The following is a 27,696-nucleotide window of genomic DNA, read 5'->3' on the forward strand; positions in this document are numbered from 1 at the left end:
TACGCGCCGGAAGCTAGCTTCTGATGGCCATGGCGCGGCTCAGGGAGGCGCGGCTGCTTCTGCGGAGGCTGCTGGCGGCTCCGCGCGGTGGGAGAAGGAGCCCCTCCGCCCTCGCCGCCCCTCCCCACTGGCGCCCGCCGCCCCAACCCGGCCTCTCTCTTCGCCCGCGGAGTCCAGCCTGGGTCTCGGCGCGCGGCTGCAGCACCACCAGCGGGGGCAGAGCGGCCCAGAGCCTGGACAAGGAGGAGAAGGAGGAAGAGGAGGGGGAGGAGGAGCAGCCCCTGCGCCGGTTGCACAGCCATCCCCAGAGCCTCCCAGGTGGGCTTCCTCCCGCCAGGCCTGTAGCGAGGGGGTGGTTTTAGGGGTTCAACCTCCCCCCCCCCCCCCGAAATGTTTCAGATTTTTTTAAAAAACTGAATTTTAACTGGTTAACCAAATCCCCATGCTAAGTCTATGAGATGCAAAAAATCAAGAGTCCCTCCAGAACTGCAAGCACTATCTCAAGCAAATATTGACAATTTATTCACACTGTCGTTACTTGCAGTAAGAGCCGATGTAGTGAAGCAACCAAGCAACTCATTAAGGAGGCCAGACGTGGTGGAGGTGGTTGACAGGGGTGGAGCTGCAGGCTATTGAAGGCTGCTCTGCCCCTGCTGTGCTCTTTGCTTCAGTGTGAGCTAAGAGGCAGGTTTCAACCCCCCCCCCGCCAAAATTTTCAACCCTCCCCGAAATTTTCAACCTCCCCCCCCCCAAATTGTCAACCCTCCCCAAAAATTTTTTCTGGCTACAGCCCTGCCTCCTGCCCCAGATCCTGGCCCCATCCCTTTCCCCCCGGAGGCCTCTGACCTTCGCTCCCTTCCCCGCAGGCTCCAGCTCCAGGCACGAGTTCCAGGCCGAGACCCGGAAGCTGCTGGACATCGTGGCCCGGTCCCTCTACTCCGAGAAGGAGGTGGGTGCGGACGCCAGCCCTGGGGGACGTCATCACGTTATCATTCATTAATTTACAGTAATACAGAATTCTCTTTTAACTCTTGTGTATTTTCCCATTTTCAATTGAATGGTATTGGTAGCTTTGAGTTGCGTTGGTAGAGTGTTACTTATTTTTCCTATCAAAAGCATTGCACAAATTAGTATAAAACTGATAAAAATAGAAGGCACGCAGGCGGCTAAATATCTTTTGACCAAAAACGAACAACAGCAATAGCATTGTCTGTAGCCTCCCACAATTATTCCTCTATACATGCGGCAGGGCATAGTGGACAAGCATACAGATGCGGAGTTGTCTGTCCTGCACCACAGTCACATAAGGTGTGGGATTCTTTTAGGTAGTGCCATTTGCCAGGTTGTCATTTGATCTGCCCACTCCACTTCTGAGTCTGTTCAGGGACTTCCAAGTTGCCCATAATAATAATAATAATAAAAAAACTTTATTTGTACCCCACTACCATCTCCCCAAGGGACTCAGTGCGGCTTACATGAGGCCGAGCCCACAACACAACAATACAAGCAATAACAACAACAATACATGTAATTAAAATAAATCACATAGACAATAACATGAGCATTGACAATAATACAACACACTTTTAAAATCTATGGCTAGGCCAAATCTAATTAAAAAATTAAAATGATGCTGCACATGGTCAAGATAAGGAGGTGGGGCGTTAGTGGAAACATATGAGCAGACCTAAATCAATATAAAGTGCTTTAGAGGACAAAGTGCTGAGAGTTCATTATTCTGGGAAGGCACAGTGGAACAACCACGTTTTCAAACTCCTCCTAAAGACTTCCAGAGTTGGGGCCTGCCTGATGTCCTTAGGAAGTGAGTTCCTGTTTTGCCCCTGGAGGAAGACCCTTGTGGGGGGCCATCCAGTTGGAATTTCCTGGTTTAGCTGCCCAAAGGGATACCCTTGTTGTTGCTGGGGGGATGCCAAGAGGAGTGGTAGTTCTCATAAAGCTTTTCCTTGATTTGCTTCTACTGGGAGGAGACTGGTAGCCATACAGTGGGTGGCTTTCACAGTATTCAACCTTATTTCTCTTACAGTTAGCAGCAACTTCCCGTCGCACATGGGGGGGACAGGGGACGGGACAATGTCAGCTAGCTTGTAGATGTTATCAACCGGTGTAGGTTTAAGACATCCTGTGATTATTCTGCATGTTTCATTCCATGCTATGTTCACCTTCTTTGCATTGACAGACCTATGCCAAACAGGGCAGGAATACTCAGCAGTTGACTAAAACAAGGGCTGATGTTCTTATTAATTTTGGGTCTGCATTGCATAGCTCCACTCTTTTATGGTGCTGTAGTGTCTAGTAATAATGATAATAACAATATTATAACATATTAAATTGTTACCCAAGATGGTACATCAGAGTCAAAACATAATATATGTACAACAAAATATCTAGATACAGCTTCACCATTAAGCATCCTGGGACTCCCTCACAAGCCAAGTCTTGTCCCTCAGGTCTTCATCCGGGAGCTGATCTCCAATGGCAGTGATGCTCTGGAAAAGCTGCGCCACCAGCTTCTCTCTGAAGGGAAAGTCTTGCCAGAGCTGGAGATTCACCTGGAAACGGACCCCCAGGAGGGAACACTCACCGTCCAGGTGCAGAAGGAGCTGCAAGGGCCCTCCTTCCCTCCCTCGGGGCCCTTCAGCAACAAGGGTTGTAGAGGGCCCATTCCCCTCCTGGACAATGAGCAAGGGGTGCTAGGATCCATTGGGCCCCTTGGTCTCACTCTGTTCTTTTGCAGGACACCGGGATTGGGATGACACGGGAAGAGCTGCTCTCCCACCTGGGGACAATTGCGCGGTCTGGCTCCAAGGTGAAGGCGGGGGGAGTGCTGGAAGTGGCTTAATTTGCTGCTGTGGGGGTGGGACCTCCCTGAAGCACTGCTGTGCAGCTGGGCAAAGGCAGCCTTGGCAGAGTGTTTCCAGCCAGCTGCCAGTTTTATTTTCAAATTCTCCGATTCATCTTCTTGAACATCTCTGATGGAAATACACACCCAACACGGAAGGGGCGGCAGAGTGGCTGAACTGAAGGCACTTTCCCTCCCCAGGCCTTTCTGGACCTGATGGAGAACCAGGCAGAGGTCGGCAGCAGAATCATTGGCCAGTTTGGAGTGGGCTTCTACTCTGCCTTCATGGTGGCTGACCGGGTGGAAGTTTTTTCGCAGCCAGCCAAGCCAGGCCTTCCTGGCTACTGCTGGTGTTCAGATGGGTAAAATGGGGCTTTGTGGAGCAAGGGTGCACTTGGGGGCCACAGGGAAGGGGATGGTGGAAAGGGGGCATGTGCTGCTGATCCTGGGCTGCTGTCCCTGCGCTTGAAGGAGCCAAAGCTGGGACTGAACCTTTTCCTTGGAAACTTCAGTAAAGTTTTTACTGCATGCACAGACTGGAAAAGAAAAACACTGTAGTAATAATAATAATAATAATAATAATAATAATACGGCCAGCAGAGTGTCTGCTGTGGACTCATCTTGTATTTCAAATAATAATAATAATAATAATAATAATAATATATTTATTTCTTTATTATCTGCCTTTTGTTGTGACTCCAGTTGGGGTGCAATGGCTAATACAGAGAGATAAAACAAAAATACACATATATACACAGGTAAAATAAAGATTGAATTTCACCAGTAAATATAGGTTAAAGTTCACAGATATGATAAGACTGATAGAGACCAGATTCTTCAGGCTGTGGTGGCTCTGCGGACTTTGTGGCCACTGCTTGGATCTGATCACAGGGGAGAGGGTTCATCCTCAGGACTTCTTCTCGGTGTATAGTTCTTGGAAATGGAACTTGTATTTCTGATTCTAGTTCTGGCACCTTCGAGATCACCGAAGCCTCCGGAGTCCAAGGTGGGACGAAAGTCATTCTCCACCTCAAAGAGGATTGCAAGGAATTTGCCAGTGAGGAGCGTGTCAAGGGTGAGAGTCCGGGCTCCTTCTGAACATTGTGCTGCTGCTATGGGCCACAGAGAAAGGGGCCTGGGAAGCCTCAGGATCCTGTTGCCCAGGATCCAGGCCTGTCTCCCTCTCAGGCAGCCCTTCTGGGCAATGAGCTCTCTCGTTCCATCTATCACAGAATCCTACAGGCTCAAGGGTGGTCAGTGTGGGGAGTCTCTTGAGTGAGGTGGGCCTTCAGAGCCATCTTTTGCTTTCCACAGAGATCATCACAAAATACAGCAACTTTGTCAGTTTCCCCATCTACCTCAATGGGCGACGCATCAACACCTTGCAGGTAAAGAGGGGATGGGATAGTAGCCTAAAGGAGAAGATGGCAGAACTTGTTTCCCTTGCAATTCTGAAGGTCCGTGTCCAAGTGCAGGGAGGTGGGATAGGGGTGAATTCTGGGGCTGAGCTGACTGTCCTTTTGTGGAAACCCTCCTAGCTGCCTTTGGGTCTCTGAGCTCTTGCCTCCCCTCCCCCAGGCCCTGTGGACAATGGATCCCAAGGACATTGGGGACTGGCAGCACAAGGAGTTTTACCGCTTCATTGCCCAGGCGCATGATGAGCCGCGCTACATCCTCCACTACAAGACTGATGCTCCCCTCAATATCCGCAGTCTCTTCTATGTCCCCCAGATGGTGAGCCACCTGGGCAGGGTGCCGAGGGACAGACAGCAGAGGGACAGACAGATGGGAGAAGAAGGGGGATGGGGAGGCTGACCAGACCGGGAGAGGAGGGGATTGGGCCCTTCTAAGCAGAGCCCCATCCTTGCCTCCCCTTCCCCTCCACTGGTCCCTCTTTCCATCATTTCCCTGCTTTTCTTCATGCTGCACCTTCAGAAACCCTCCATGTTTGACGTCAGCCGGGAGATGGGCTCCAGTGTGGCCCTCTACAGCCGCAAGGTCCTGATCCTGACAAAAGCCACAGACATCTTGCCCAAGTGGTTGCGCTTCCTAAAAGGTAGCCAGAGGCCTTTTGGTGGAGGAAAGGGTCTCCTCCTTTCAACCACAGTTACCTCACACCTTGCCTCCCTTCTGCCACAGGTGTTGTGGACAGTGAGGACATCCCACTCAACCTCAGCCGGGAGCTGCTTCAGGAGAGCGCCCTCATCAGGTCAGGAGGGCACTTGGATCTGGGTTCAGGGAGGTGGGGAGAGAGCAACTTTTGGCCCTTCCTGGTGTCAAGGTTTCACTTGGTCTGGTCATGCCATAGTACGGGGTTGTCTGGTGCTCACCTCTCGCTCACCATTGGACCTGGAGCCTCAAGGGACGAGATCCATCGAAGTCCCAGTGGCATGTTCCTGGGAGGACTAAGTAGCCACTTCTTCCAGACTCCACATCCAAGCAAGGCCCCTTGCCCCTTCCCCTCATGGGCTGGGTCTCATTGCTGGGCCTCCCTCTCCTCCACACAGGAAGCTGCGGGATGTCCTGCAGCAGCGACTGATCAGGTTCTTCGTGGAGCAGAGCAAGAGGGACCCTGAAAAGTATGCCAAGTTCTTTGAGGACTATGGACTGTTCATGCGGGAGGGAATTGTCACCACTGCTGAGCAGGAGGTCAAGGTGCGCTCAGCAGGAGGCCCAGACGGGCAGGCAGCCCCATCCCTCCTGTGGGATTGAACCTGGGGGAGAGGGAGGGAGGTGTCCAGGCAACTGCATGGTGGGCCCAACTGCCCCTGCTGAGGGAACTTTGGCCCTTTGCAGGAGGACATTGCAAAGCTGCTGCGCTATGAATCCTCATCGCTCCCCGCTGGGCAGCTGACCAGCCTTCCAGAGTATGCCACTCGCATGGCTCCCGGCAGTAGGAACATCTATTACCTGTGTGCCCCCAGCCGCCACCTGGCTGAACGCTCCCCCTACTACGAAGCCATGAAGAAGAAGGCGGCTGAGGTGAGGTGGGCAAAGAGTGCAGGCTCTAGCTGGGGAGGCTCCTGATCTGGAAGTGGACTCTTAGCTGAGCGTCGCCCAGATGCTGAGGGCTCTACCAAGGACTCCCAGGGGGAGGCTGCATTTGGGTGACCCAAGGGAGGAGTGCTCCCTGATGTGACAGTTAGGGAATGAGACACCTCTGCTTTCCCACCTCCAGGTCCTTTTCTGCTATGAACAGTTTGACGAATTGACTCTCTTGCACCTGCGAGAGTTTGACAAGAAGAAACTTATGTCAGTGGAGACTGACATTGTGGTCGATCACTACAAGGAGGAGGCATTTGAGGAGAAGCAGCCAGGTGGGTGCCTCAGAGGCTTGGGAACTAGCTGCTGTGACTTGTCGTGATGCCACCCTCTTGGAGAAGGGTACGGAGCCAGGGCTCCTAGGCTACCTGTCTCTTCCCACCTCTCCTAACTTCTCTTGTGCCTCCCACTGCAGCGGAAGAAGGCCTGAGCCCCCAGGACACAGAAGAGCTCCTGGCGTGGATGAGGAATGTACTGGGCACACGAGTCAGTGCCATCAAGGTGAGGGAAAGCCCCAAGGGATACTCTCCCTGGCTGCCTTCCTGGCTGTTTGCAAGAGATGCACATCTGCCTCAAGGGTCCTGCTGGGGAGCCCCCTGTGCCTTGTCTTGCTTACTGATTTCCTTTTCTGTTCTGGTCCCCCTGCCTTCCAGGGCAGCCTCTTCCCAGAGACAACTGCCTCTCTGACCTGCCTTTGCCTTTCCCATATCCACCTCAGAGAACATGGGCACTTGTGGCCTTGCCTCCTGGTGGTGGTGTGGCTTCTCTTTGGGAGGAGGAGGAAGGCAAAGGGGCTTGTTGGTTGGGGCAGAATAGGGAGGAGGCAACCTCCTTTGGACACAGCTCGGCTTCCCTTCCCTTCTGTGTGCAGGTGACCCCGCGGCTGGACACGCACCCAGCCATGATTACGGTGCTGGAGATGGGTGCTGCCCGGCACTTTCTACGCATGCAGCAGCTGGCCAAGAACAGTGAGGAGCGAGCCCAGATCCTGCAGCCCACGTTGGAAATCAATGCGGGGTAAGTATGGAGGGGTAGATGCTGCTGGTGGGGGGGGGGGGCAGTGGAACATGGCGCAAGGCCTCACCCTCCCCTTTCCCTCCCTCCATCTCAGGCACATTCTGATCCAGAAGCTCAGCCATCTGCGGGACTCCCAACCAGACCTGGCCCAGATGCTGCTTGAGCAGGTGAGCCCAAACTGCTGTGGGGAGGGATATGGGGCTCTGGAAGGAGGTCCCTTTGGGGTCAGGAGTAGCAGATGCTTCCCTTGGTTTGTGGGGCTCCCAGATTCAGTCCGCAATCACACCTCCACCGCCCCGAGGACTGCCCTTGGGCTTCTCTTTGCAGAGAGAGATTGGTCATACATTATAGCTCAGGCATTGGCATACTTCGGTCCTCCAGGTGTTTTAGACTTCAATTCCCACTGTTAGGAATTGTGGGAGTTGAAGTCCAAAGCACCTGGAGGGCCCAAGTTTGTCCATGTTTGTTATAGCCATTCACTGAGTTAAAATCTGACTTACAAATGTTAAGATCAGGACCAAGACAACAAGAAGTGAGAAAAATCAGAAGAGGCATCTCCCCTTCAGAAGGAAGCGAAATCCACTCCTGAAAGAGTTATTATCTCGGTCTCCAATTAAGTTTTATTCCCAATCCTTGTTTCCACAACAAGTTACATTTTCCAAAATCCAGTTCTCACAGGGACAGAAAGTGAGGAGAAATCTTCCGAACGGGGGCACAGACAGCCATTCCCTATACCTTGCAAATTTGGATGGAGTTATACTTGAAAACTGTCCATTCCGACTTACATACAAATTCAAGTTTAAGAACAAATCTAGGTAAAGGTTCCCCTGACTAAGTCCATCTGTGTCCAACTCTGGGGGTTGGTGCTCATCTCAATTTCTAAGCCGAAGAGCCGGCATTGTCCCTAGACACTTCCAAGTTATGTGGCCGGTATGACTGCATGGAGCACCCTTACCTTCCCGCCTATTGATCTACTCACATTTGCATATTTTCAAATGACTAGGTTGGCAGAAGCTAGGGCTAACAGCAGGAGCTCACCCCGCTCCCTCAATTTGAACCGGCGACCTTTCGGTCGGTCACCAAGTTCAGCAGCTCAGCGGTTTAATCCATTGCGCCACCAGGGGCTCTGGTAAACTTACAGAACTGATATTGTATTGTTGAAGGCTTTCATGGCTGGAATCACTAGGTTCTTGTGGGTTTTTTTTCGGGCTATAGAGCCATGTTCTAGAGGCATTTCTCCTGACGTTTCGCCTGCATCTATGGCACGCATCCTCAGAGGTAGTGAGGTCTCCTCACTACCTCTGAGGATGCTTGCCATAGATGCAGGCGAAACGTCAGGAGAAATGCCTCTAGAACATGGCTCTATAGCCCGAAAAAACCCACAAGAACCTAGAACTGATATTGTTTGTCTTTTGGGAATTACCTGTATTCTTCCTCTCTGGCCCAGATCTACGACAATGCCATGATCGCGGCTGGTCTGAGTGACGACCCACGGCCTATGGTCAGCAGGCTGAACCAACTCCTGGCCAGAGCCCTGGAGAAGCACTGAGGCCCCCAAGAAGGAACCGTGCCTTGCAGAAGGACTGCCTGCCCAGAGAGAGAGAGAGAGAGAAAGAAGCCCTGCTCTATTTAATTCCCTTTCCTTGCCTTCAATAAAGACCCTCTACCACTTCTGTCTGTCATTGTGGGGGGACGCTCTGGGCGGCCTTCTCTATGGCAGGAAGGGAGGACTGTGCTAGGCCACGCCCCCTCCCCCTACTGCGCATGCGCCCTTCTCAAAACCTAGTATGGGCGACTCGGAGGACGAGTTCCGCCAGCAACAGCAGCAGCGATGCCGGCAGGCGGGGAAGGGCTTGGCTCCCCCGGCGGAAGGGAAGCGGAAGCGTGGCGGCTCTTCCCGGGACGCTTCCTCCAAGCGGCGCCGGAGGGCGAAAGGCGGAGAGGAGGAGGAGGCGGATCTTCAGCTCGCGCTGGCACTTTCCCGCTCCCTCCGCCCGGAAGAAGGGGAGGCGGCGGACCGGAAGCAGCGCCCCCTGGAGGCGGAGGCCAGGAAGCGCAGGAGGAAGGGGACTTCCGGAGCAGGTTAGGCTGAGGGGGCGGGGCCAGTGTCAGGGAAGGAAGCAAGGTCTAGACTGAAATGGATCCAGATCAGGCCTGGGCCAACTTCAGCCCTCAAAGTGTTTTGGACTCCAACTCCCACCATTCCTAACAGCCTCAGGCCCTTTCCTTTTCCCCCTCAGCCGCTTAAGCGGCTGAGGGGGAAAAGGAAGGGGCCTGAGACTGTTAGGAATGGTGGGAGTTGGAGTCCAAAACACTTAGAGGGCCCAAGTTGGCCCATGCTTGGTCTGCAACCATCTACCTACAAAAATCAACATTTACTCCAATATAGTCATGCCATCCCTTACCTCTGGAACATCATATCATGTCAATAATGCTATTTATTTACATTGATTACACATTGGTATTAGGTTGTTTTAGGGTTTCTCGGGCTATATGGCCATGGTCTATAGGCATTCTCTCCTGACGTTTCGCCTGCATCTTTGGCAAGCATCCTCAGAGGATGCAAATTGCAAATTTGGATGGAGTTATACTTGAAAACTATCCATTCCGACTTACATACAAATTCAAGTTTAAGAACAAATCTAGGTAAAGGTTTTCCCCTGACATTAAGTCCAGCTGTGTCCAACTCTGGGGGTTGGTGCTCATCTCAATTTCTAAGCCTAACAGCCAGCATTGTCCATAGACACCTCCAAGATATGTGGCCGATATGACTGCATGGAGCACCGTTACCTTCCCGCCAGAGCGGTACCTATTGATCTACTCACATTTGCATATATTCGAATTACTCGGTTGGCAGAAGCTAGGGCTAACAGCAGGAGTTCACTCCACTCCCTGGATTTGAACCGGCGACCTTTCACCTGCCATAGATGCAGGTGAAACGTCAGGAGAGAATGCCTCTAGAGCAGGGGTCCTCAAACTTTTTAAACAGAGGGCCAGGTCAAACTGTTGGAGGGTGGATTATAATATGAAAAAAAAACGTGAATGAATGCCTATGCACACTGCACATATCTTATTTGTAGTGCAAAAAAACACTTAAAACAATACAATAATCAAAAAGGAACAATTTTAATAAATATAAACTTATTAATATTTCAATGGGAAGTGTGGGCCTGCTTTTGGTTGATGATATGGGATTGTTGTTGTGTGCTTTCAAGTTGCTTCAGACTTAGGTTGACCCTGAGCGAGGGCCGGGTAAATGACCCTGGAGGGCCGTATCCGGCCCCCGGGCCTTAGTTTGAGGACCCCTGCTCTAGACCATGGCCATATAGCCCGAAAAAACCTACAACAACCCAGTGATTCCGGCCATGAAAGCCTTCGACAATACATTGGTATTGTTATTTTAAAATTCAAAATGTCATTTATACATTGATATCGTTATTGTTATTTTATAGTTCAAAATGTCAATTATACATTGTTATTGTTATTTTATAGTTCAAAACTTCAATTATACATTGATATCGTTATTGTCATTTTATAATTTAAAACTTCAATTATACATTGATATCATTATTATTTTATAATTCAAAACGTCAGTTATACAATGATATCATTATTTATTTATTTACGACGTTTATATGCCACCCTTCTCACCCCGAAGGAGACTCAGAGCAGCTTATAAGATATATATACATACAGTATATTATATTATTAGCATAGTAGGTAAAGGTAAAGCTTGTCCCCTGACATGAAGTCCAGTCATGTCTGACTCGGGTGTGGTGCTCATCTCCATTTCTACACCGAAGCGCTGGCATTGTCCATAGACACCTCCAAGGTCATGTGGCCGGCATGACTGCATGGAGTGCCATTCAGTATTAAATATTACTATATTATACTATACCATTATATTGTAATATTATTACATGCAAAATAAATATATAATTATAATATATAATAATAACTATTAGTAGTAATATTTTGCATTATATTATAATATTATAAATATATGAATATACAATATATTATATTACATTATATTATATTATTAGCATAGCACAGGTGACAAGGTGGAACTGTCTTCTGGCCCCCTCTCTCTTCACTCTGGCCATTCTTTATATTCTATAATTAAAACCATCAATTATACATTGATATCATTGTTATGTTATAATTCAAAACATCAAGTCTATATTGATATCAGTATTGTTATTTTATAATTCAATACATCCATCATGTGTGACCACAAAGGTGCGTTCCTCTGGCTGAAAATCCTGACCAGGGCTTATATTTGGGGTGGTAGGGCTTCTATGATGCACATCCCACATAAATCCTCATGTTAGGGCTTGTTTTGCAGTTAGGTCTTCTTAGGAGGGAAACAGTATCTGCATTGAGTGCCAAGGGGAGAAAAGTGAGGCATAAATAAAGTCAGCAAGCAAATGAATGAAAGAATAAGTATGAATAAGTCAAAGAATGAAAAAGTATGAATGAATGAATTAATGAATTAGACTTTTGGAACGTCCGCAGATTACGAATGTGGATTGCGTGATTTTAATGGTGATTGCAATAATTTAATGTGTAGTTACTTTTTAATTAATTTTAAATTTTTAATGTACTTTTAACTGTTGTTGTTCAAAGGCATTGAATAGTCACCATGTATAAAGCTGCCCTGAGTCCTCTTTGAGGTAGAGAAAGGCAGGATACAAACAGAGTAAATAAATAAATTCGCCATTGAGTCGCCATTAGGCTGAGAATTGCGGTATATAAGCGAAATAAATAAATAAATAAATAAATATGGCTTTTCTGGCCACTTCAAGGTCCCTGTTCCTTCTCCGGACATAAACATTTCCAGTTCTCTGCATATACTTGATCCGAGACTTTTTGGCTGCATTCATTGTGCACTTTTCATATTATATTTTCTGTGCCTGTGATTGGCCCCTTCCTGCCAGAATTGGTCTCAGTGCTGTCCTCCCTGACACCAGGCTCATGGCAGCATTGCTCCTTCTCCTTTTTCCTCCTCTTCCTCCTCCTGATTCTCCTCCTTTACTCTCCTCATCCATTTCCTTCTCCTTCTTCTCTTCCTCTTCCTGGTTCTCCTCCATTTCTCCTCCTTCTTCTCATTCTCTTCTTTCTGCTGCAGGGAGGGGCCACTGCCGGAAGGCCCCCTGCTCTCCGCCTCCACTGCTGCTGCCGCAGGACCCGACCAAGACCCTACAGGAGACGGAGGCCCGTGTAGCTTTGCTGCTGCTGCGCTCCGAGGCAGCGCCGCCACCCTGCACCCCTCCGCTGCCCTCCAGCCGCCTCTGGGAGGCCCAGCAGTCTGGGGAAGGGGCCCCATGGCCCCTGGGGGCCTGGTGGGGACTCAGCGCCTTGACGGGAGGCTCCCTCCCAGAACAGGACTGCTGTGCTACAGGCCCCATTTTCCAGGTGCCGTTGTTAACGGAGCAGGTAGATTGCATGGGACCAAAGGGATGCTGAGGTTGCCAGAGGTCACAGAGGCCAAGGCAAGCACACCGTCCTCCTTCTCCTCTTCCCAGGGGTCTGAGCCGGAGCCTACAGGGAAGGATTGCATTTCACCAGAACCCAAGCCTCCCCAGGCATGCGATCCAAGCAGGGAAGTGGCCGGCAGCCAGGAGGGGCCCCTGCGGGACTTGGAGGACCTGGCTGGAGAGGGCCTGACCCTCACCCAGTGGGGCCTGGATGCCCAGCGGGGGCCAGGTGAGAGGGGCTTCATCTTCTTCCCTAAGGTCTACTAGGCTTAAGGAGAGAGCCCTCCAGCAAAGAAAGGGGGCTGGCCTTGGCTGGGTCTGGAGGAGAACTACTACTTTAATGGTCTTTGTATTTCATCGAGGGCAAGAACGAGAGGCACCAGGGGATGCCCGTCAGGAGATGTCCATCCACTTGCAAGAAGAAGAGGGGAAGGTAATAATAGCAATAATAATAATAATAATAATAATAATAATAATAATAACAATTGTGGGGAAAAAACGAAGTATAGATTGTTGCAATCCCAGGTGACAGCAGAATTGAGAGAAGCAACTGGAAAAGCTGACACAATGTAAAGATAGAACTATAAAGACTGGCACAAGCCAGTAAAGGTGGTCCCAGTGGTGATCGGCACACTGAGTGCAGTGCCTAAATACCTTGGCCTGCACTTAAACACAATCGGAGCTAACAAAATTACCATCTTCTAGCTGTAAAAAGTCACCCTACTCGGTTCTGCACGCATTATTCGCCTATACATCACACAATCCTAGACACTTGGGAAGTGTCCGACATGTGATCAAATACAAAAGCCAGTGTAGTGGACTTGTTTTCTGTGTACTAATCTTGTTTTGTTTCTGATGATGATGATGATATAATAATAATAAAGAATAATAATAATAATAATAATAATAATAATAATAATGCAATACAGGTCCTGGTTTTGGCAAGAACTGAGCTGGTGATTATGAGGATGATGATAATAATAATAATAATAATAATAATAATATCATGATCCGTGAACTGCAAAAGACCACCTTACTTGGATCTGTGCACATAATTCGAAAATACATCACACAGTCCTAAACGCTTGGGAAGTGTTCGACTTGTGATTTTGTGATACAAAATCTAGCAAATACATCTCATTTGCTGTGTCATAGTGTATTTTTGTGCCATAATAATAATAATAATGGTAATAATGGTAATGATTTCAGCTCAGATCTGGGTCTCTGCCTCTGACAGAAGGGAGCTGGGCTCCTGAACATTTGAACCCTGTTTTCAGGCCTGGCACACCAACAGTGGCTGTTGAGTTATAGTTAGGAGAGCTTTTTCCTTGGCAAAGGATGCTCTGCCTGCTTTGGATGCGGGCACTTGAATCCCCCTTCAGGAAGTGGGTCCAGAAGGAGCGGGGACACTGTCGGATCTCTCCTCCTCTCTTCTCGTTTCAGGTCAACTCATTAGCCACTGCCTTTGGGGCCATGGTTAACAATCCCCACCTGAGCGACGTCCAATTCCAGGTGGACAGCGGGGAGGTCGTCTATGCCCACATGTTTGTGCTCTATGCCCGGTGCCCAGAGCTTTTGGAACTTGTGAGTGTTTTGTGGGGGTGGCACAGGTTGGATGCGGCAGCGGTTGCTCAGCCCGTTCTTTCCAGTGAACCCCGGTTTTTCTTTGGAAGTTTGGGTCAGCCTCCTTTTTCCACAATGGCTCTTGGCCCTTCCTTCATTCCTTTCTTCCAGAGTAGCTCTTGACTCTTACTTCCTTCCCTCCTTCTGCCGCCAGGTGGACTGTACAGGGTTTGCCGTGGCTGAAGACGGAGGTGCGGAGACCCGGCGCCTGCTGTTGAGTGACGTTCCGGCAGAGGCTGTGACTATCTTCCTGCGGTTCCTCTATGCAGCTGACCCCCGGGTCCCGCTCCACCTGCAGTCCCACGTGGGAGCCCTGGCTGCCAGGTGCGCTCCTTCCTGGTCACTCTCTGCCGGCCAAGGGCCTCCCACAGGCCCTTGGACTACTGCACCCTGTCCCATGATTCCCCAACCCCTGCAATCAGCTCCCAACCTGTGTCTTTACAATGGACACACTGAGACACAGGAATTTTCCCAGTGATTTATTGCTGCCCACAGTTATGTTTTCTATTAGTGAGAATAGAAGAGGATCCAGAGAAGGCAGGCCTCCCAAAGAAAGCATTGTTCTTTCCTATTTCCTGTGGGCCTCTGTCTTTGCCTTCCCCTTTGTCTGGCCGCCCTCCTTGCAATGAATGACAGCTGTTGTAATGGTTGCAGGTTCGGAGTGCAGGATCTGGTCGCTCTGTGCAGACGCTGCCACGGCTCCCGGGTGGCTGGAGGGGAAGAAGGCAGCCTTGGAAATCCTGGAGGCAGTGATGATGGAGATGATGATGATGTTGAAGGGGAGGACAGGGCTGAGACCTTTGAGGGGCTCTTGGAGTCAATGTGGCTGGAAGAAGAGGAGAAGGAAGAGGCCTTTCCGAACCTGGCAGCCCAAGAGGGGAGCAGCACCAAAACCGTGGGTGAAGAAGAACTGGAAGAGATCTACCAGTTTGCTGCCACCCAACGCGCCTCTTCTTCCCGAGGCAGGAGGAAGGAAGGAGAGGGGGAGGAGGAAGCCCAGGGCAAGGACCACCGAGGGGGAAGGTGGCCAGGCCCCTCTCTTGGTTGCCCTCCCTCCAGAGAGGGACTGGAGCCCCCTACTCTGCCTCACTCCTCAGATGCTCTCCGGCCAATGCAGAAAATGCCTGTTGCGGACGCTGCCTTGGGGCCAGATGGGCCGCTGAGGGGATCTGTCATGGCACTTCGTGGCCCTGTTGCGCCTGTGTCCGCCTCCTTGCCAGGCCCAATCAGGAGGAGATCCCCCTCCTCCTCCTTTTCCTCCTCTTCCTCTCCTAAGGTGCCCCGCAGTCATCAGGGGGAAGCCCTCTTTGGTGCAAGGCCTCTGTCTGGGAGTCTGGACCCAATTGTGGTGCTGGATTCAGATGAGGAGCCAGAGCGTGGGCCTTCTCAGGACAGAGACATTGCTGGGGAAGACTTGGTAGTCTTGGGGCTCCTTGGTCCCTCAAGTGACAGCCAAGAGCGGCTGCAGCTGAGCACCAGCGATGAGGAGGGCAGCAGCAGAGTTGGGAGGACGCTTGTGCCCGACACCCCTCTGCCCAGGAAGCCCAGCCAGGCGAGTGATCCTGATGTCAGTGCCAGTCCTGGGCCTGAGACTTGGGCAGGTCCCGTGTCGCCAGGGACACCGTCTCCGAAGATCCTGTCTCCCACTTCCTGCGGGCCTCTGCCCTCGTCTCCCCCTTTGCCTGGCAGCCCTCCTTGCTTCCAGGATGAAGTGGTGGTTGTGGATGACAGTGAGGAGGAAGATGAAGATGGGGGCAACCATTTCGCCAGCACAGGAGGGTCAGTGGCTGGAGGATGCAGGAAACGAGGCTGTGGGGACTCCGACAGCAGCGACCCTTTCCCTCTCACCCAGAGGTCCCCGTCACCATCGCCTGCCGGTAAGAAGCCCTGTCTTTCCTCTGAGGATCGTGGGGAGTGTGAGGGCCCTTCTGAGAGCCTCTTCGATGGGTGGGTGGGGGGGGGGGGGAAGCTTCTCACCTGCAGCATTCTTTGCACGTCTCACCCAAGGCCCCTGAGTCTAAAAAGGGTCTCATGCTGGCCTCTGAGGATCTGGGAATGGCCCAAGAGAAGGTGCTTCTCTGCAGCTTTCTCCCCAATGGCCAAGTGGCCATTGCTGGTTAGCACTGGCCTGTGTCTCTGTGCCTCAGGGATCAAGGCGCCTGTGTCCGATTTATTCTTCTCCAGACACCTCCTTTGGGCGTGAGGAGAGGGTGCCGCTTCTGCCACCCCTGACCCCAGTCACCCCGATGCCCTCCTACTCAGCCATGGCGACCCCAGAGCTGAAAACGGAACTGAAGAGGTGAGGTCGGTGCCCTCAGGACAGGAGAGTCCTGGCCATGGGGGAGTAGCCTTAATGACCGCTTGCCCCTTTCCCTAGGTTTGGGGTCCGGGCCCTTCCCAAGCGCCAGATGGTCCTTAAGCTGAGGGAGATCTTCCAGTTCACGCACCCAGTGAAGAGCATGAGCACTGCCTCCCCAGTGGCTCCACTGCACTGTCCAGCTGAGGCCATCCAGGAGAACCAGAGGTCAGCCCTGCATGGCTTGCAGAGGGGGCTACCCGTGGGGCCTGCCCTTGGAAGCAACAGTGATGACAGAGACCGTCCCTCCTCTCCCCCAGCTTCCCAGGCGTCTACTGGTTCCTCTGTGGCCGCCTCCTACAGGTATGGAGCTGTGCTTCTTGGGACCGAAAGAGGCTTGCGGGGGAAAGGCGCTGGCTCCTTTGGGGAAACTGCTTTTCCTTAAGAATTAGTTTTTGGTGGCCGGAGAGCAACCTCACACTTCCTTCTTCCTTCTCCAGTTCTTCTTCGGCCGAATTTGAGACCACCTGGCTGGAAGAAGAGGAGGAGGAGGCAGCGGCGTTGATGCCGGCCTCTCAAGTTCTCACCCGCGAGGAGTCCAATCTGAAGGCCTTCCGACACCACATCCGCTCCTCGCCAGCCCTCTGCCGTCGTATCCTGCTCTACCAACCCATTGAGCTGGCTACGCTGCAGGCAGAACTGAAGCAGAGCGGGGTCAGGATCGCAGCAGGGAAGCTGCTAGACCTCCTGGATGCCCACGGCATCACCTTCACTACGGCCGAGGCGCGGAGAGAGGTCCGCGAGAGGAGAGGACTGGCGGGGAAGCGCCGGAAGCGGAGGTGATCAGCATTGTAGGACGGCCAGGACAGGGCCCTCCTGTGGACCAATGTCACTCTATATTACTATTTATTAAAATGCCCTATATGCCAATGTCCCTGTATTATTTTTCTTGATTAGATAGCTCTATGTGCCAGTGTCACTATATTACTAAAATGCCCTATGTGCCATTGTTCCTACTTGCTGTTATCCTATATTATAACGTCCTATGTGGCAATGTCACTATAATATTCTTTATTAGAAAGCCCTATGTGCCACTGTTTCTCTGTGCCAATATTAGTTTATTCTTATTTATCAGAATTTATTATTAATTAGAATTAGCAGGGTGAACTAAAACTTCCATCCTGTTAAGTCAGTCCTCCAAACTCCTGCTTGATGTGTGCCATAGGAAATGGTAGGAAAGGGTTAAGCGAGAGTCAGTGTGTGGGGGGTCATGCAAATTCTACACCAATGGAGAGCTTAAGGAACCCTGGGATGTGGCGCTTACGTTAACCTGCAATGTACATTGGAGGGAGGGCCACTGATGTTTCCTGAATGGTGGAAAGTATCGCTCTTTGTGGATACAGGAGTCTGTGTAAGTAGACACCTCCGCCACATACACATTTTTCACTTTTATTATGTGTATAGATAGCTTAGTATTCCTTATGTTGTTCCTGTTTATCAGTGGAGCGCTCAGGCTTTAAAAGTGCATTATGTGTGAGTTGGAGGCGGTGTTGGGAGTCAGATATGAGGCATTTATTTATTTTGTATCAAAAGCATTGCATAAATTAGTTAAAAACCGATAAAAAATAGAATAAGCACAAGCAGCTAAATATCTTTTAACCAAAAATGGGGAACAGCGATTGCACTGTCTGTAGCTTCAAACAACTCTTCCTCTGTACATGAGGCAGGACATTGCGGACAAGCATACAGATGTGGAGTTGTCTGTTCTGCTCCACAGTTGCACAAGGTGGAGGATTCTTTTAGGTAGTGCCATTTTGCAAGGTTTTCTTTTGATCTGCCCACTCCACTTCTGAGGCTGTCCAGCGACTTCCAAGGAAGAACCTCATGGGGAGCTATGCAATTGGGATTTCCTGGTTAAGCTGCCCAGAGGGATACTCTTGCTGTTGCTGGGGCATAAGACCTTGGGAATTGGTTCTGCTCTTTGAGTGCTGCCTTAGGTAAAGGAAGTGGGCCTCTGGCACCTGAACTGGGCCCTTAGAAAGCAGAGCCTTGGGCCCCTCAGGGGCCTCCATGAGCTGTAACGGGAACTAAAGAAGGAAGTATAGAATCATAAGAGGTGGAAGAGACCTCGTGGGCCATCCAGTCCAACCCCCTGCCAAGAAGCATGATTTGTGCTCATCCACAGCTGTCTAGCCACCTTCATGCCAGTGTCATTTTCCCGCATCCGCCAAAGAGAGGGAGGCAATGAGGCTCCTGATTGGCCAAAGATGCCTGCCTTTAGGAAACAGCAGTCTCGGGCGCTTGGACATATCTGGAAGGCGGCCCCCATTTCTTCTGGACTTCTTTCTGGGAGGACCTTGCATTGGGATCAAGCAAAGTTGCTTTGAGGTCGTCCTTCGTTGCCGTCCCTTAAAAAAATAAGTTTCAGGATAAAACCCCACAAGGGTGAAGCATTTATTCCATCCAGCGCTCTCTCTTGTTCGGTTTATGGGGCAGTGACCCTCCTGGACCTTTCAGAGGGGTTTCAGCTCAAGAGGAGGAAGAGGAGAAAGGCCGGGCTCTGGAAGCACAGGGATGATCCAGGCCTCCTTACCCAGAACATGGCTCTGAGAGAATAAATAAGACCTAAAAACATTCTTACACGGGTTTCAAAGAACAGAATCCATGTTAAAAACTTCAGTAATTTATATCACTTTTAAGCAATACTATATATACAATGGAAAAAAGAGACATGCATAGTCCAAATACAATGTTGAAAACAGCGTTTTTCATAACAAAAAAAAAAAAAGTCCCCAAACACTCAGTTAATAACATGTACATGGATTCAAGGACCACCCTCTTTGTCTGTTGCACACCGTTTATTGAACAATATGCCTAAGAGAAGTAAGAAATGAGTCCGTCCCCCCTCCCCAGTCTATACAGTGATTGAATCTTGGATTTCTTTAAATATTTATAGGAATTTTAGAGCTTGCATGATTTACACTAGAATTGCTTTTTCTCGTTTCAAGTTTCACGTCAAAGAATTAAAGAAAAGAATATATCTCTTCCCTGTTAAAATATGAATGGGCCCGGAAATGACCGTCCCTCTTCCTCTCTTTCCTTTTATACATCCAAAACTAGTCTTTCCCCAGGTACGAAGCTATAGGTTTTGCGTCGGCAACAAAGGCTGTGTGCGCGTCTGCGAGTCTGCAAGAGCCAATTCCTATCTGTTCTGAGGGCAATTCATAATAATTAGAATAATTAGAATAATAATAATACTTTCGGTCGCCTGCAGAGCTCAAGACGGAACGGGAAAGAAACCTTTCGATCGAAAAAAAGAAGAAGGATGTGTCAGGATGTGGCATTTCTGGATATTGGTTTTCTTCTCCGTTAAACGCAAACGCTTAGTCTTGAAATTACAAATAAAAATATGGATATAATGGACTAATTCCCCCCCTTTTTAAAAAGCAATAGTCAACAGTAACAACAAAACTTTAAAAAAAGAAGAAGAAGAAAGAAACCCACAACAAGAACAACAAAAAGAAGAGCCATCTGTTGGCTTTAACAAAAAATATATATTCTTTGTTTTGAAACGGGGGCCAAGCAATGGGTCCTTCCCGATGGGTCCAAACAGAGCCTCCTCCTCTTCCTCCGAGGCCCCCCTTTCCTCTTCCGGCCCAAAAGGGTCCAAATGGAAAGCCGAGGGGGGGGGGGCTACAAGCCCTCCACGAACTTCTCCAGCGTGTCACCCCCCGAGGTGTCCCCCCCAACCAGGGAGAGGTCCCCCGGCAGGACGCCCCGGTTGGGAGGGTTCAGCTGGGGCAGCATGGCGCTCTGCGTCTCGGGGGGAGGCCCTCCCCCCAGGTGCCCCGGGTCCAAAGGCCCCCCTGCCAGCCCCGGTAGCGAGAGCGGGGAGCCCGTCTGCGGGGAAGGGGCCACACGGGGGGAGGGGCTCGAGTGCGGGGGAGGGGGCTGTGACTGGGGGCGGGGCGACTGAACCGGGGCCGGGGAGCGCACCTGGCCACCATGGGGGGGCTGTCCAGGGTGCAGGGGGGGTGCAGGCCCTGCAGAGCTGGGGGGCTGTCCAGGCAGCAGGTGCCCCTGGGGGCTCATGGGGTTGGGGGGCCCCCCAGGGGAGCCCATCAGAGGGGGCACAGGCGGGGGCTTCATCTGCTGTTGCTGCTGCTGCTGGAGAAGCCGCTGCTGGAGGGCCTGCTGCAGGCTCGGGCTGCCCTCGGGGCCCAGAGAGTTCAGGGGTCCCATCGGCCCCATAGGCAGGGAGAGGTGCTGCTGCTGCATCCGATGCTGCTGCTGCTGTTGCTGCTGCTGTTGCAAGGCGGCCTGGGAGTATCCCACGGGGCCGGTGGGCTGAGGGAATTGGCCATGGGCCCCCATCCCGGGCACCCCCTGCTGCTGCTGCTGCTGTTGCTGCTGCTGCTGTTGTTGCTGGAGCAGCTGCCTGCGCAGGATCTCCCGGTACTGGGGGCTCATGGCGGCCATGCTGGGGCCGTGGCCGCCGCCAGAGTTCATGAGGCTGAGGGCCTGGCCCTGGGCACCAAGGGCCCCCATCCCTTGTTGCTGGGGAGAGAGGCCCGGCCGAGGGACCCCTGCCGCCATGGTGCCCACGTTCTGCAGGCCCGGCTGAGCGTGGAGCCCCTGTGGGGGTGGAGGCTGCTGCTGCTGCTGCTGCGGTGGTGGCTGCTGCTGGAGGGCTCCGGCCTGCGGGGGCTGGAGGCCCGGCTGGCTGGCCACGTACTTGGCTGTTCGCTGCTTGATGAAGGCAGCCATCAGCTGTGGGTTGGACTTTAGGATGTTGAGCACCTGCTGCTGCTGCTGGGGGGAGCTGGGGGACTTGAGGGTCCGGAGCAGCTCGTGCAGGGCGTTGGGGGCGATGCTGCGGGAGGGGGCTGACTGCGCACCGCTCATCCGAGGGACGCCCACTGCCTGTGGCTGCTGCTGCTGAGGAGGCGGCTGCTGCTGGGGAGGCATCGGGAGGACCGGCCGTGGCATCCCTGGCTGCAGGGGGGCTGCCTGGGCCATGGGGGCGGCTGAGGACCACTGGCCGGAACCCAAGACGGGCATCATGGGGCCACTGCCAGCCGAACCGGGGCGCGCCACGCTCAGGCCAACTGGTGGGGGTTGTGGAGGCGGGAGCTGCTGCGGAGGCTGCTGCTGCTGCTGTTGTTGCTGGAGGGTGTTCAGGGCGCTGAGGGATGCAGGGCTGACCAGGCCGAGGCGCCCAGGGGGTAGGCCGTTGCTGCTGACTCGGTAGAGCTGCTGTTGCTGCTGCTGCTGCTGCTGCTGTTGTTGTTGTTGCTGCTGCTGTTGTTGTTGCTGCTGCTGTGCAGCCTCGATCTCGATCTGCCTGGCAGCCTCCACAGCTCCAGGGGGTGGCTGTGGGGGCAGTGGGGGGCCGGGCACCTGGGGGGCAGGCTTCCCAGATGAGAGGGGGGCCGGTGGCAGCGGGGGACCCTGAGTCCTGCCGGGGAAGGCGGCCGTTGCCATGCTGACGGGGGAGGGCTGGGGCGGGGTCTGTGGGGCGCTGGGCGGCTGCTGCGTGGGAGTCCCGGGGGTGGCTGAGGTAGGTGAAGGCAAGCTCTGCTGTTGCTGCTGTGGCGGTTGCTGTGTCTGCGGAGGCACGCGTGTTGACATGGTGGCCATCCTTCGGCGCATGAGCTGAGCCTGCTGCAGGCGGTGCTGGATCTGCTGCTGGCGGAGCTTGTGCTTGATGTTGAGGCAGAAGGGCACGGGGCACTTGTTCTCCTGGCAGTGCTTGGCGTGGTAGCAGCACAGGGCAATCAGCTGCTTGCAGACCGGGCAGCCACCGTTGGTCTTGCGCTTGCAGCCCTTGGTGTGCTGCACCACCCGCTTCATCTTCTGGCAAGAGGGCAGCGAACAGTTGGCGTTGCGGCACTGGCATGCGTGCACCAGGGACTGGATGCAGCGCTGGATGCTTAGCCGACGCGACTCCTGGGGGCTCTTGGACTGTGCCTCGCCCTGGCCGCTGCCCCCACCGTCGTCGTCCAGGCCCAGGCCCCACTTGACCATCTTGTGCTCGTGGTTCTTAGCGTTGTAGCAGTTGATGCACAGGTCGTAGTCCTGAAAGGCAGGAGGAGGCGTGTGAATGTGCTGACGAAGACTATTTGGACCCCACTTTCCCCCCTTAAGCCAGACTCAATATACACAAAAGAGAGGAACTAATGCACCTCCAACCCAAAGGCAGCCAAGCAAGGCTCAGCTGAGTCTGCCTTCCCAGAGCTCCCCCTGGTTTCCCCTCAGTTGCCTCAGACTAACCACTGCCCCAAGGTGGGAGATCTGAGCCTGGGATCCAGTTGCGCTGTGTGTGGCAAAGAAACACAAACAAAGGGAGGCCGCAAAGGGCCTCCCCCACCAAAACTCCCACAGGCAGCCCATTCCAGGAAAACATCCTGAGCAAGGAGAGCGACTGTGTGCATGTCCTCCAGAGCTCCTTCCCTCAGAGGGCCAAGCAGAGCCCCCCTTCCTACTGCTGCTGCTCACCTCGCAGACGGTGCAGTGCCAGCGTGTCTCGACATGGTGCCGGCACTCATTGCAGGTGTAGACAAAGCGGTCCTGGCCCTGGGTGTGCAGCTCCACCAGCATACAGAGGGTAGACCACTTGGAGCGCCGCAAGGAGGAGAACTCCCAGTGCTTGTCCCGGGCCAAGGTCAGGAAAGCATCGCGGCCATCCATCAGGTCGCAGCTCAGCATCGGGTCCGGGTCCACGATGGGTGGCAGGGTGTTGACCACAGGGCCGGCATGGAGGTGGATCACAAAGAAGACCTGGGGGGGGGGGGGAAGGGGGTGGTCAGAGAGTACTGCTGCAGTGGGCAAAGCAGGAGATGGGGTGCGCTGCGCTACCTTACAACTGGGGTCTGGAAGGAGGAAGGGGAGTCCTTTGGCCTCTTAAACACTGCCCTCCCCCCTCCCAAGTGAAGCTGACTGGCCCACTTTCTCAAAGCAAGGCCTCAGTCTCTTGTAAAGATGTCATCCACTGCTATCTCAAACACATTACTCATCCAGGTGCACTTAGTTTGGATGCACAGCTTGCTGGGACTGTTGCGACATCAAAATACCCTGAAAGATTTTCTAGAAATCCCAGCCACAGTGAGTCCGGCTGGCTTCCAAGGGGACCCCCCCCAAGGCCCTCCCCCCACTTCCCTCCTTGTGCTTCCCCACTTCCACTTACCTCCTTGTGCTTCTCCATGGTGGCATAGAGCTTCTGCGAGAGGTCGTTGGAGACATTGGGCAAGGTGGGCTTCTTCTTGTTGGCCCTGCTGATGCTGCTCTTGTTCTTGTTGGTCTTCTTGTTGTTCTTCTTCTTGGCATTCTTGCTGTCCCCTTGGCTCCCCTGCAAAATGCCAGCAGGCTGCTCTACTTGCCACGCACCGTGCCATTTAATCTCAAAGAGCCAAACCCTTGGCCTTTTCTGGGCATAAGCTACTCCATGCTTTCCAAAACTTATATACATAAAATACTGATAATAATATTGCAGTGTAATACAATATTATACTAATAATAATACAATAAAATAATTGTATATTATATATTACATGTAATATTACTAATATTGCAGTATAGAGGTATAGTACAATATAGGAATATATAATACTAAGATTGTACTATGCTAACAATATAATATATTGCATGTATATATAATATTCACCATAGTACAATATAATATGAATAATAATACAATATTATAATATAATATTTGTATATTATATATTACATGTAATATTACTAATAATATTGGCAGAATATCCAGGTACTTTCAGTATAGTGGTGTAGTTCAATATAGTAATATATCATACTAATATTGTACTATGCTAATAATATAATATATTGCATGCCCATATAATATTGACCATTATATTATAATGTAATACAATATAATACAAATAATAGTACAATATAATAATATAATAATAATAATTGTATATTATAGATATATTACATGTAATATTACTAACAACATTGGCAGAATAGCCAGGTACTTTCAGTATAGTGGGGTAGTTCAATATAGTAATTTATAATACTAATATTGTACTATACTAATAATATAATATATTGCATGCACATATAATATTGACCATTATATTATAATGTAATAAAATGTAATACAAATAATAATACAATATAATAATTGTATATTATAGATATATTACATGTAATATTACTAACATTGGCAAAATATCCAGGTACTATCAGTATAGTGATGTAGTACAATATAGTAATATATAATACTAATATTGTACTATGCTAATAATATAATATATTTCATGCCCATATAATATTGACCATTATATTATAATGTAATACAATGTAATACAAATAATAATACAATAATTTTATATTATAGATATATTACATGTAATATTACTAACAACATTGGCAGAATAACCAGGTACTTTCAGTATAGTGGTGTAGTACAATATAGTAATATATAATACTATTATTGTGCTCTGCTAATAATATAATATATTGTATGTACATATGATATGTAAGCTGCTCTGAGTCCCCTTCGGGGTGAGAGAGGGTGGTGTATAAATATAGTAAATAAATAAACAATAAAGTGCCTGGATATTCTGCCTTGTGTCAAGGTGCTCATCTGGAGGGGAGGGAGGGGGGTATAGGGAAGGGGGGGTGCCAGGGAAGCTCAACCACATTCCTCTCCAAGTCTCCCAATCTCTTGCTGTCCCTTGGCTCCTTGGCAAGGCACAGCAGGAGGCCACTCAAGCTGCCCTTTGGCCTCTGAAGGCCAGACCTCCCACCCTCCCTCCCTCCCTCCCTCCCTCCCTCCCTAACCCTGGCCTCCCATCCGGTCACCTCTGTTGTTTCCCCGGAGGCGCTGCTCTCCTCCTTCTTCCTCTCTTCCTCCTCCTGCTCTAGCTCCTTGATGCTTTCTTCCAGCACATTGGGCCAGAAGTCGCCCTCGAAGTACGGCAGCTCCTTGGCACTGGTCAACCGGTCCTCCGTCGCCTGCTTGAAGATGTCCTGTGGAGAGAGCGGTCCCCTGCGTCTTTAACACGTCCAGTGTGGGGCAGTCACTCCGTGGCACCAGGCAGACCGCCCCTGCCCCACCCGGCCCCTCCAGAACCCCACCTTGTAGTCGTGGATGATGCGCTCCGCAAAGGCCTTGTCCAGCATCTTCTTGTACCACTCTTGCAGGCGCTTGGGCTTCGGGATCTTCTGGTCGGGAGGGTGGCAGTGGAAGATGTAGTCGTCCCCTTCGCTGGGAGGGCAGGCCCAGATGTGGCCCGTCACGTACCTGCAGCGCATCGAAGCAGGAAGCCCTCTGGTCAGTCCCTTTCACCCCAGTGTGCACATGAACCCCCCGCCTCCCTCTATGTAACAACAACAACAATTGGGTCGCTTTGAGTTTTCTGGGCTGTATGGCCATGTTCCAGAAGCACTCCCTCCTGATGTTTCACCCACATCGATGGCATCTTGTCTGTTGGAGGCAAGTGTGAATGTTGCAATTCACATTAATCAAGGTGTCCAACTGCAACATTCACACCTGCCTCGAGCAGACAAGAGTCCTTTCTCCCACCCTGGACATTTCCACAGTTATATAAACTCCACTTGCCTTGTATCCAACAGACTTCACAACCTCTGAAGATGCCTATCATAGATGTGGGCGAAATGTCAGCAGAGAATGCTTCTGGAATATGGCCAGACAGCCCAGAAAACTCACAGCAACCCAGTGATTCTGGCAATGAAAGCCTTCGACAACACAACAATAACGATTTTATTCTTATACCCTGCCACCATCTTGGGGTGGCTTACATATGGGACTGAATGTCCACAAGACACCAAAGCAAAAAAAAATCCATTAAAACAAAAAAACAATTAAGGTAAGAACATAATGAAATATATCAATCCAGATATGCCTCCAATTTGGGGGAATTAGCGTCGGGGAGAGAGGAGGAGGAGGAGGAGGCACCAATAGGCCAAGCTGCCAAGGGACCCCCCAATAGGACACTCACCCCAGTTTCCTAACGTACTCCAAGTACCCAATGAGGATCTCGTGGTATACTGCGGTTCGGAGGCATCTTGGGCGGAAGAAATGGATGCTGTCCAAGTAGGAGATGTAGACGCGCCTGCAACCAGAGATCGGAGGTGGTGGGGGGAGGCTCAGCCAAGGATGGAGGGAGAAAGCAAGGGTGCTTCCTGAGGGCCACAACATGCGGGGCCACTCCAGGGTCCCTGCTGTCTTTCTCCTCAGGGAAACCACGGCCCTCTTCTCTTACCAGACTAGTGAGGGGACAGAGAGCAGGAACAGACGGAGGGAGGGAAAGGTGGGGCCTCCCACCACTCCCCGAAGCCTCACCTGGTGTTTGGAGGGGGGCAGTCCCAGCCGTACTCCTGGACATGCATCCCAAAGAAACAGACGTCTACCCCGTCAATCTCCTCAAAGGCAAAGAGGGCCTTTGTCCGGTAGGGAAAAGACTCAGACATTTCTCGAGAGTCAACAAACCTGTAAGGAAGAGCGGCGTTTGAAGAAGGAAGGAGCCGGAGCCTTAGAGGCTTCTGCGATTGCCAAGGGCAAACCCTGAGCCTTTTGGGGGCTGAATGACCTCCCCACAATCAGGTGCGCATGGGGTTTGCACCATACAGTCGGTCTTCATAGCACTGAGCCCAAGTCAAAGAGGAAGCTCCGCTTGGAGGGAGTTCATCTCTCATTCAACTGCATTGACTCCATGCTATGGGATACAGGGATTTGTAGTTTGGGTCAGCCTGAAGGCCTTGCAACATTACATCCCCCAGGTCTCCATAGCATTGAACCAAGTGCATTCATCCTATAGCAGATTTGCAGCCCAAGGTTTCCTTTTTTCCATTGTTTTGGTGCTCTAACACTTTGAGTTTTAAGGAAGGGACTTTAAGCAGGTGGCCGCCGGACATTCAGCAGGCATCCTTTTTGGAGTTTCTGGGTTTTGAGTCAATGCAACAAGAGGGTGTTGGGAGATAGGTTCGTGAAGTGACTTATAGTTTTCCACTCATGACCTCCCAGGACAAAGCAGTGACACAGAGGCAAGTAAAACCTAGCAGAGTCCATTCACAGCAGAAACGTTGAGCCAACTAGTTAGCCAGCTGGTCAGCATAGTACAACGGCAATGCCTGACCTTCTCCACAAGCTGTTTAGGAAACCCACAGATTTAGTTTTTCACCCAAAAACCATCAGGAGACTTTAATCTTTACCGCTGCACTATTTACACAGTGGTATAATCAGAATGCATGGATTCACAATCAGATTTGCACTTACTTATGACATGTGTCGTGTGTTTTATAATTTTTTTTGGATATGTTGGGGTTCAATGGTTATGCCTTTTGCTATGTAATGTTTTTGTTTACATGTTCACTGCTTTGGGTCCCAATTG

The 27,696-nt window shown here is 51.1% G+C and overlaps 3 protein-coding genes across 5 annotated transcripts in view; 2 read left to right on the top strand and 1 right to left on the bottom strand.

Annotated features, from left to right (window-relative positions):
• Positions 1-2: 2 nt before the first annotated feature.
• On the top strand, positions 3-8,588 carry LOC137097879 (heat shock protein 75 kDa, mitochondrial-like). 2 transcript variants are annotated; one of them, XR_010910495.1, is made up of 17 exons: positions 3-318; positions 867-949; positions 2,469-2,609; positions 2,756-2,827; positions 3,062-3,222; positions 3,826-3,935; positions 4,175-4,248; positions 4,439-4,594; positions 4,796-4,916; positions 5,000-5,069; positions 5,368-5,515; positions 5,657-5,842; positions 6,039-6,177; positions 6,318-6,403; positions 6,746-6,919; positions 7,014-7,086; positions 8,367-8,464. XR_010910495.1 is itself a non-coding variant. In XM_067473221.1 (17 exons), exons 1-17 carry the CDS (start codon positions 24-26, stop codon positions 8,466-8,468), a joined length of 2,163 nt encoding a protein of 720 aa, XP_067329322.1. In that variant the 5' UTR covers positions 3-23; the 3' UTR covers positions 8,469-8,588. The 2 variants fall into 2 exon arrangements, 1 of the variants encoding a protein (XP_067329322.1); XM_067473221.1 differs by having other exon boundaries at positions 6,774-6,919; positions 8,367-8,588.
• Positions 8,589-8,677: 89 nt separating this feature from the next.
• Positions 8,678-17,248, top strand: LOC132781553 (structure-specific endonuclease subunit SLX4). 2 transcript variants are annotated; one of them, XM_067473219.1, is made up of 10 exons: positions 8,678-9,001; positions 12,051-12,358; positions 12,448-12,628; positions 12,762-12,832; positions 13,843-13,983; positions 14,177-14,346; positions 14,677-15,899; positions 16,207-16,321; positions 16,400-16,681; positions 16,819-17,248. In XM_067473219.1, exons 1-10 carry the CDS (start codon positions 8,707-8,709, stop codon positions 17,159-17,161), a joined length of 3,129 nt encoding a protein of 1,042 aa, XP_067329320.1. In that variant the 5' UTR covers positions 8,678-8,706; the 3' UTR covers positions 17,162-17,248. The 2 variants fall into 2 exon arrangements, with proteins under 2 accessions (XP_067329320.1, XP_067329321.1); XM_067473220.1 differs by having other exon boundaries at positions 12,051-12,337.
• Positions 17,249-18,985: 1,737 nt separating this feature from the next.
• LOC132782038 (CREB-binding protein) overlaps positions 18,986-27,696 on the bottom strand; it is a 39,690-nt gene continuing 30,979 nt past the window's right edge. The window contains exons 25-31 of the mRNA XM_067473252.1: positions 26,649-26,795; positions 26,305-26,418; positions 25,421-25,586; positions 25,145-25,312; positions 23,505-23,666; positions 22,817-23,098; positions 18,986-22,396 (exon numbers count right to left, since the gene is read on the bottom strand). Coding sequence (XP_067329353.1) covers positions 20,012-22,396; positions 22,817-23,098; positions 23,505-23,666; positions 25,145-25,312; positions 25,421-25,586; positions 26,305-26,418; positions 26,649-26,795 — 3,424 coding nt within the window. The 3' untranslated portion in view covers positions 18,986-20,011. The remainder of the gene's footprint in view (positions 22,397-22,816; positions 23,099-23,504; positions 23,667-25,144; positions 25,313-25,420; positions 25,587-26,304; positions 26,419-26,648; positions 26,796-27,696) is intronic.

The sequence above is a fragment of the Anolis sagrei genome, chromosome X (genome assembly GCF_037176765.1).
Source record: "Anolis sagrei isolate rAnoSag1 chromosome X, rAnoSag1.mat, whole genome shotgun sequence".
In the NCBI taxonomy this organism is placed as follows: domain Eukaryota; kingdom Metazoa; phylum Chordata; class Lepidosauria; order Squamata; family Dactyloidae; genus Anolis; species Anolis sagrei.

Coding starts and splice junctions, on each gene's coding strand:
- LOC132781553 (XM_067473219.1), top strand. CDS start 8,707: ATGGGCGACTCGGAGGACGAGTTCCGCCAGCAACAGCAGCAGCGATGC. Junction 12,359..12,447: donor TGCCGTTGTTAACGGAGCAG/GTAGATTGCATG, acceptor TCCTCTTCCCAG/GGGTCTGAGCCGGAGCCTAC. Junction 12,833..13,842: donor TGCAAGAAGAAGAGGGGAAG/GTAATAATAGCA, acceptor TTCTCGTTTCAG/GTCAACTCATTAGCCACTGC.
- LOC137097879 (XM_067473221.1), top strand. CDS start 24: ATGGCCATGGCGCGGCTCAGGGAGGCGCGGCTGCTTCTGCGGAGGCTG. Junction 950..2,468: donor CCCTCTACTCCGAGAAGGAG/GTGGGTGCGGAC, acceptor CTTGTCCCTCAG/GTCTTCATCCGGGAGCTGAT. Junction 7,087..8,366: donor CCCAGATGCTGCTTGAGCAG/GTGAGCCCAAAC, acceptor TCTCTGGCCCAG/ATCTACGACAATGCCATGAT.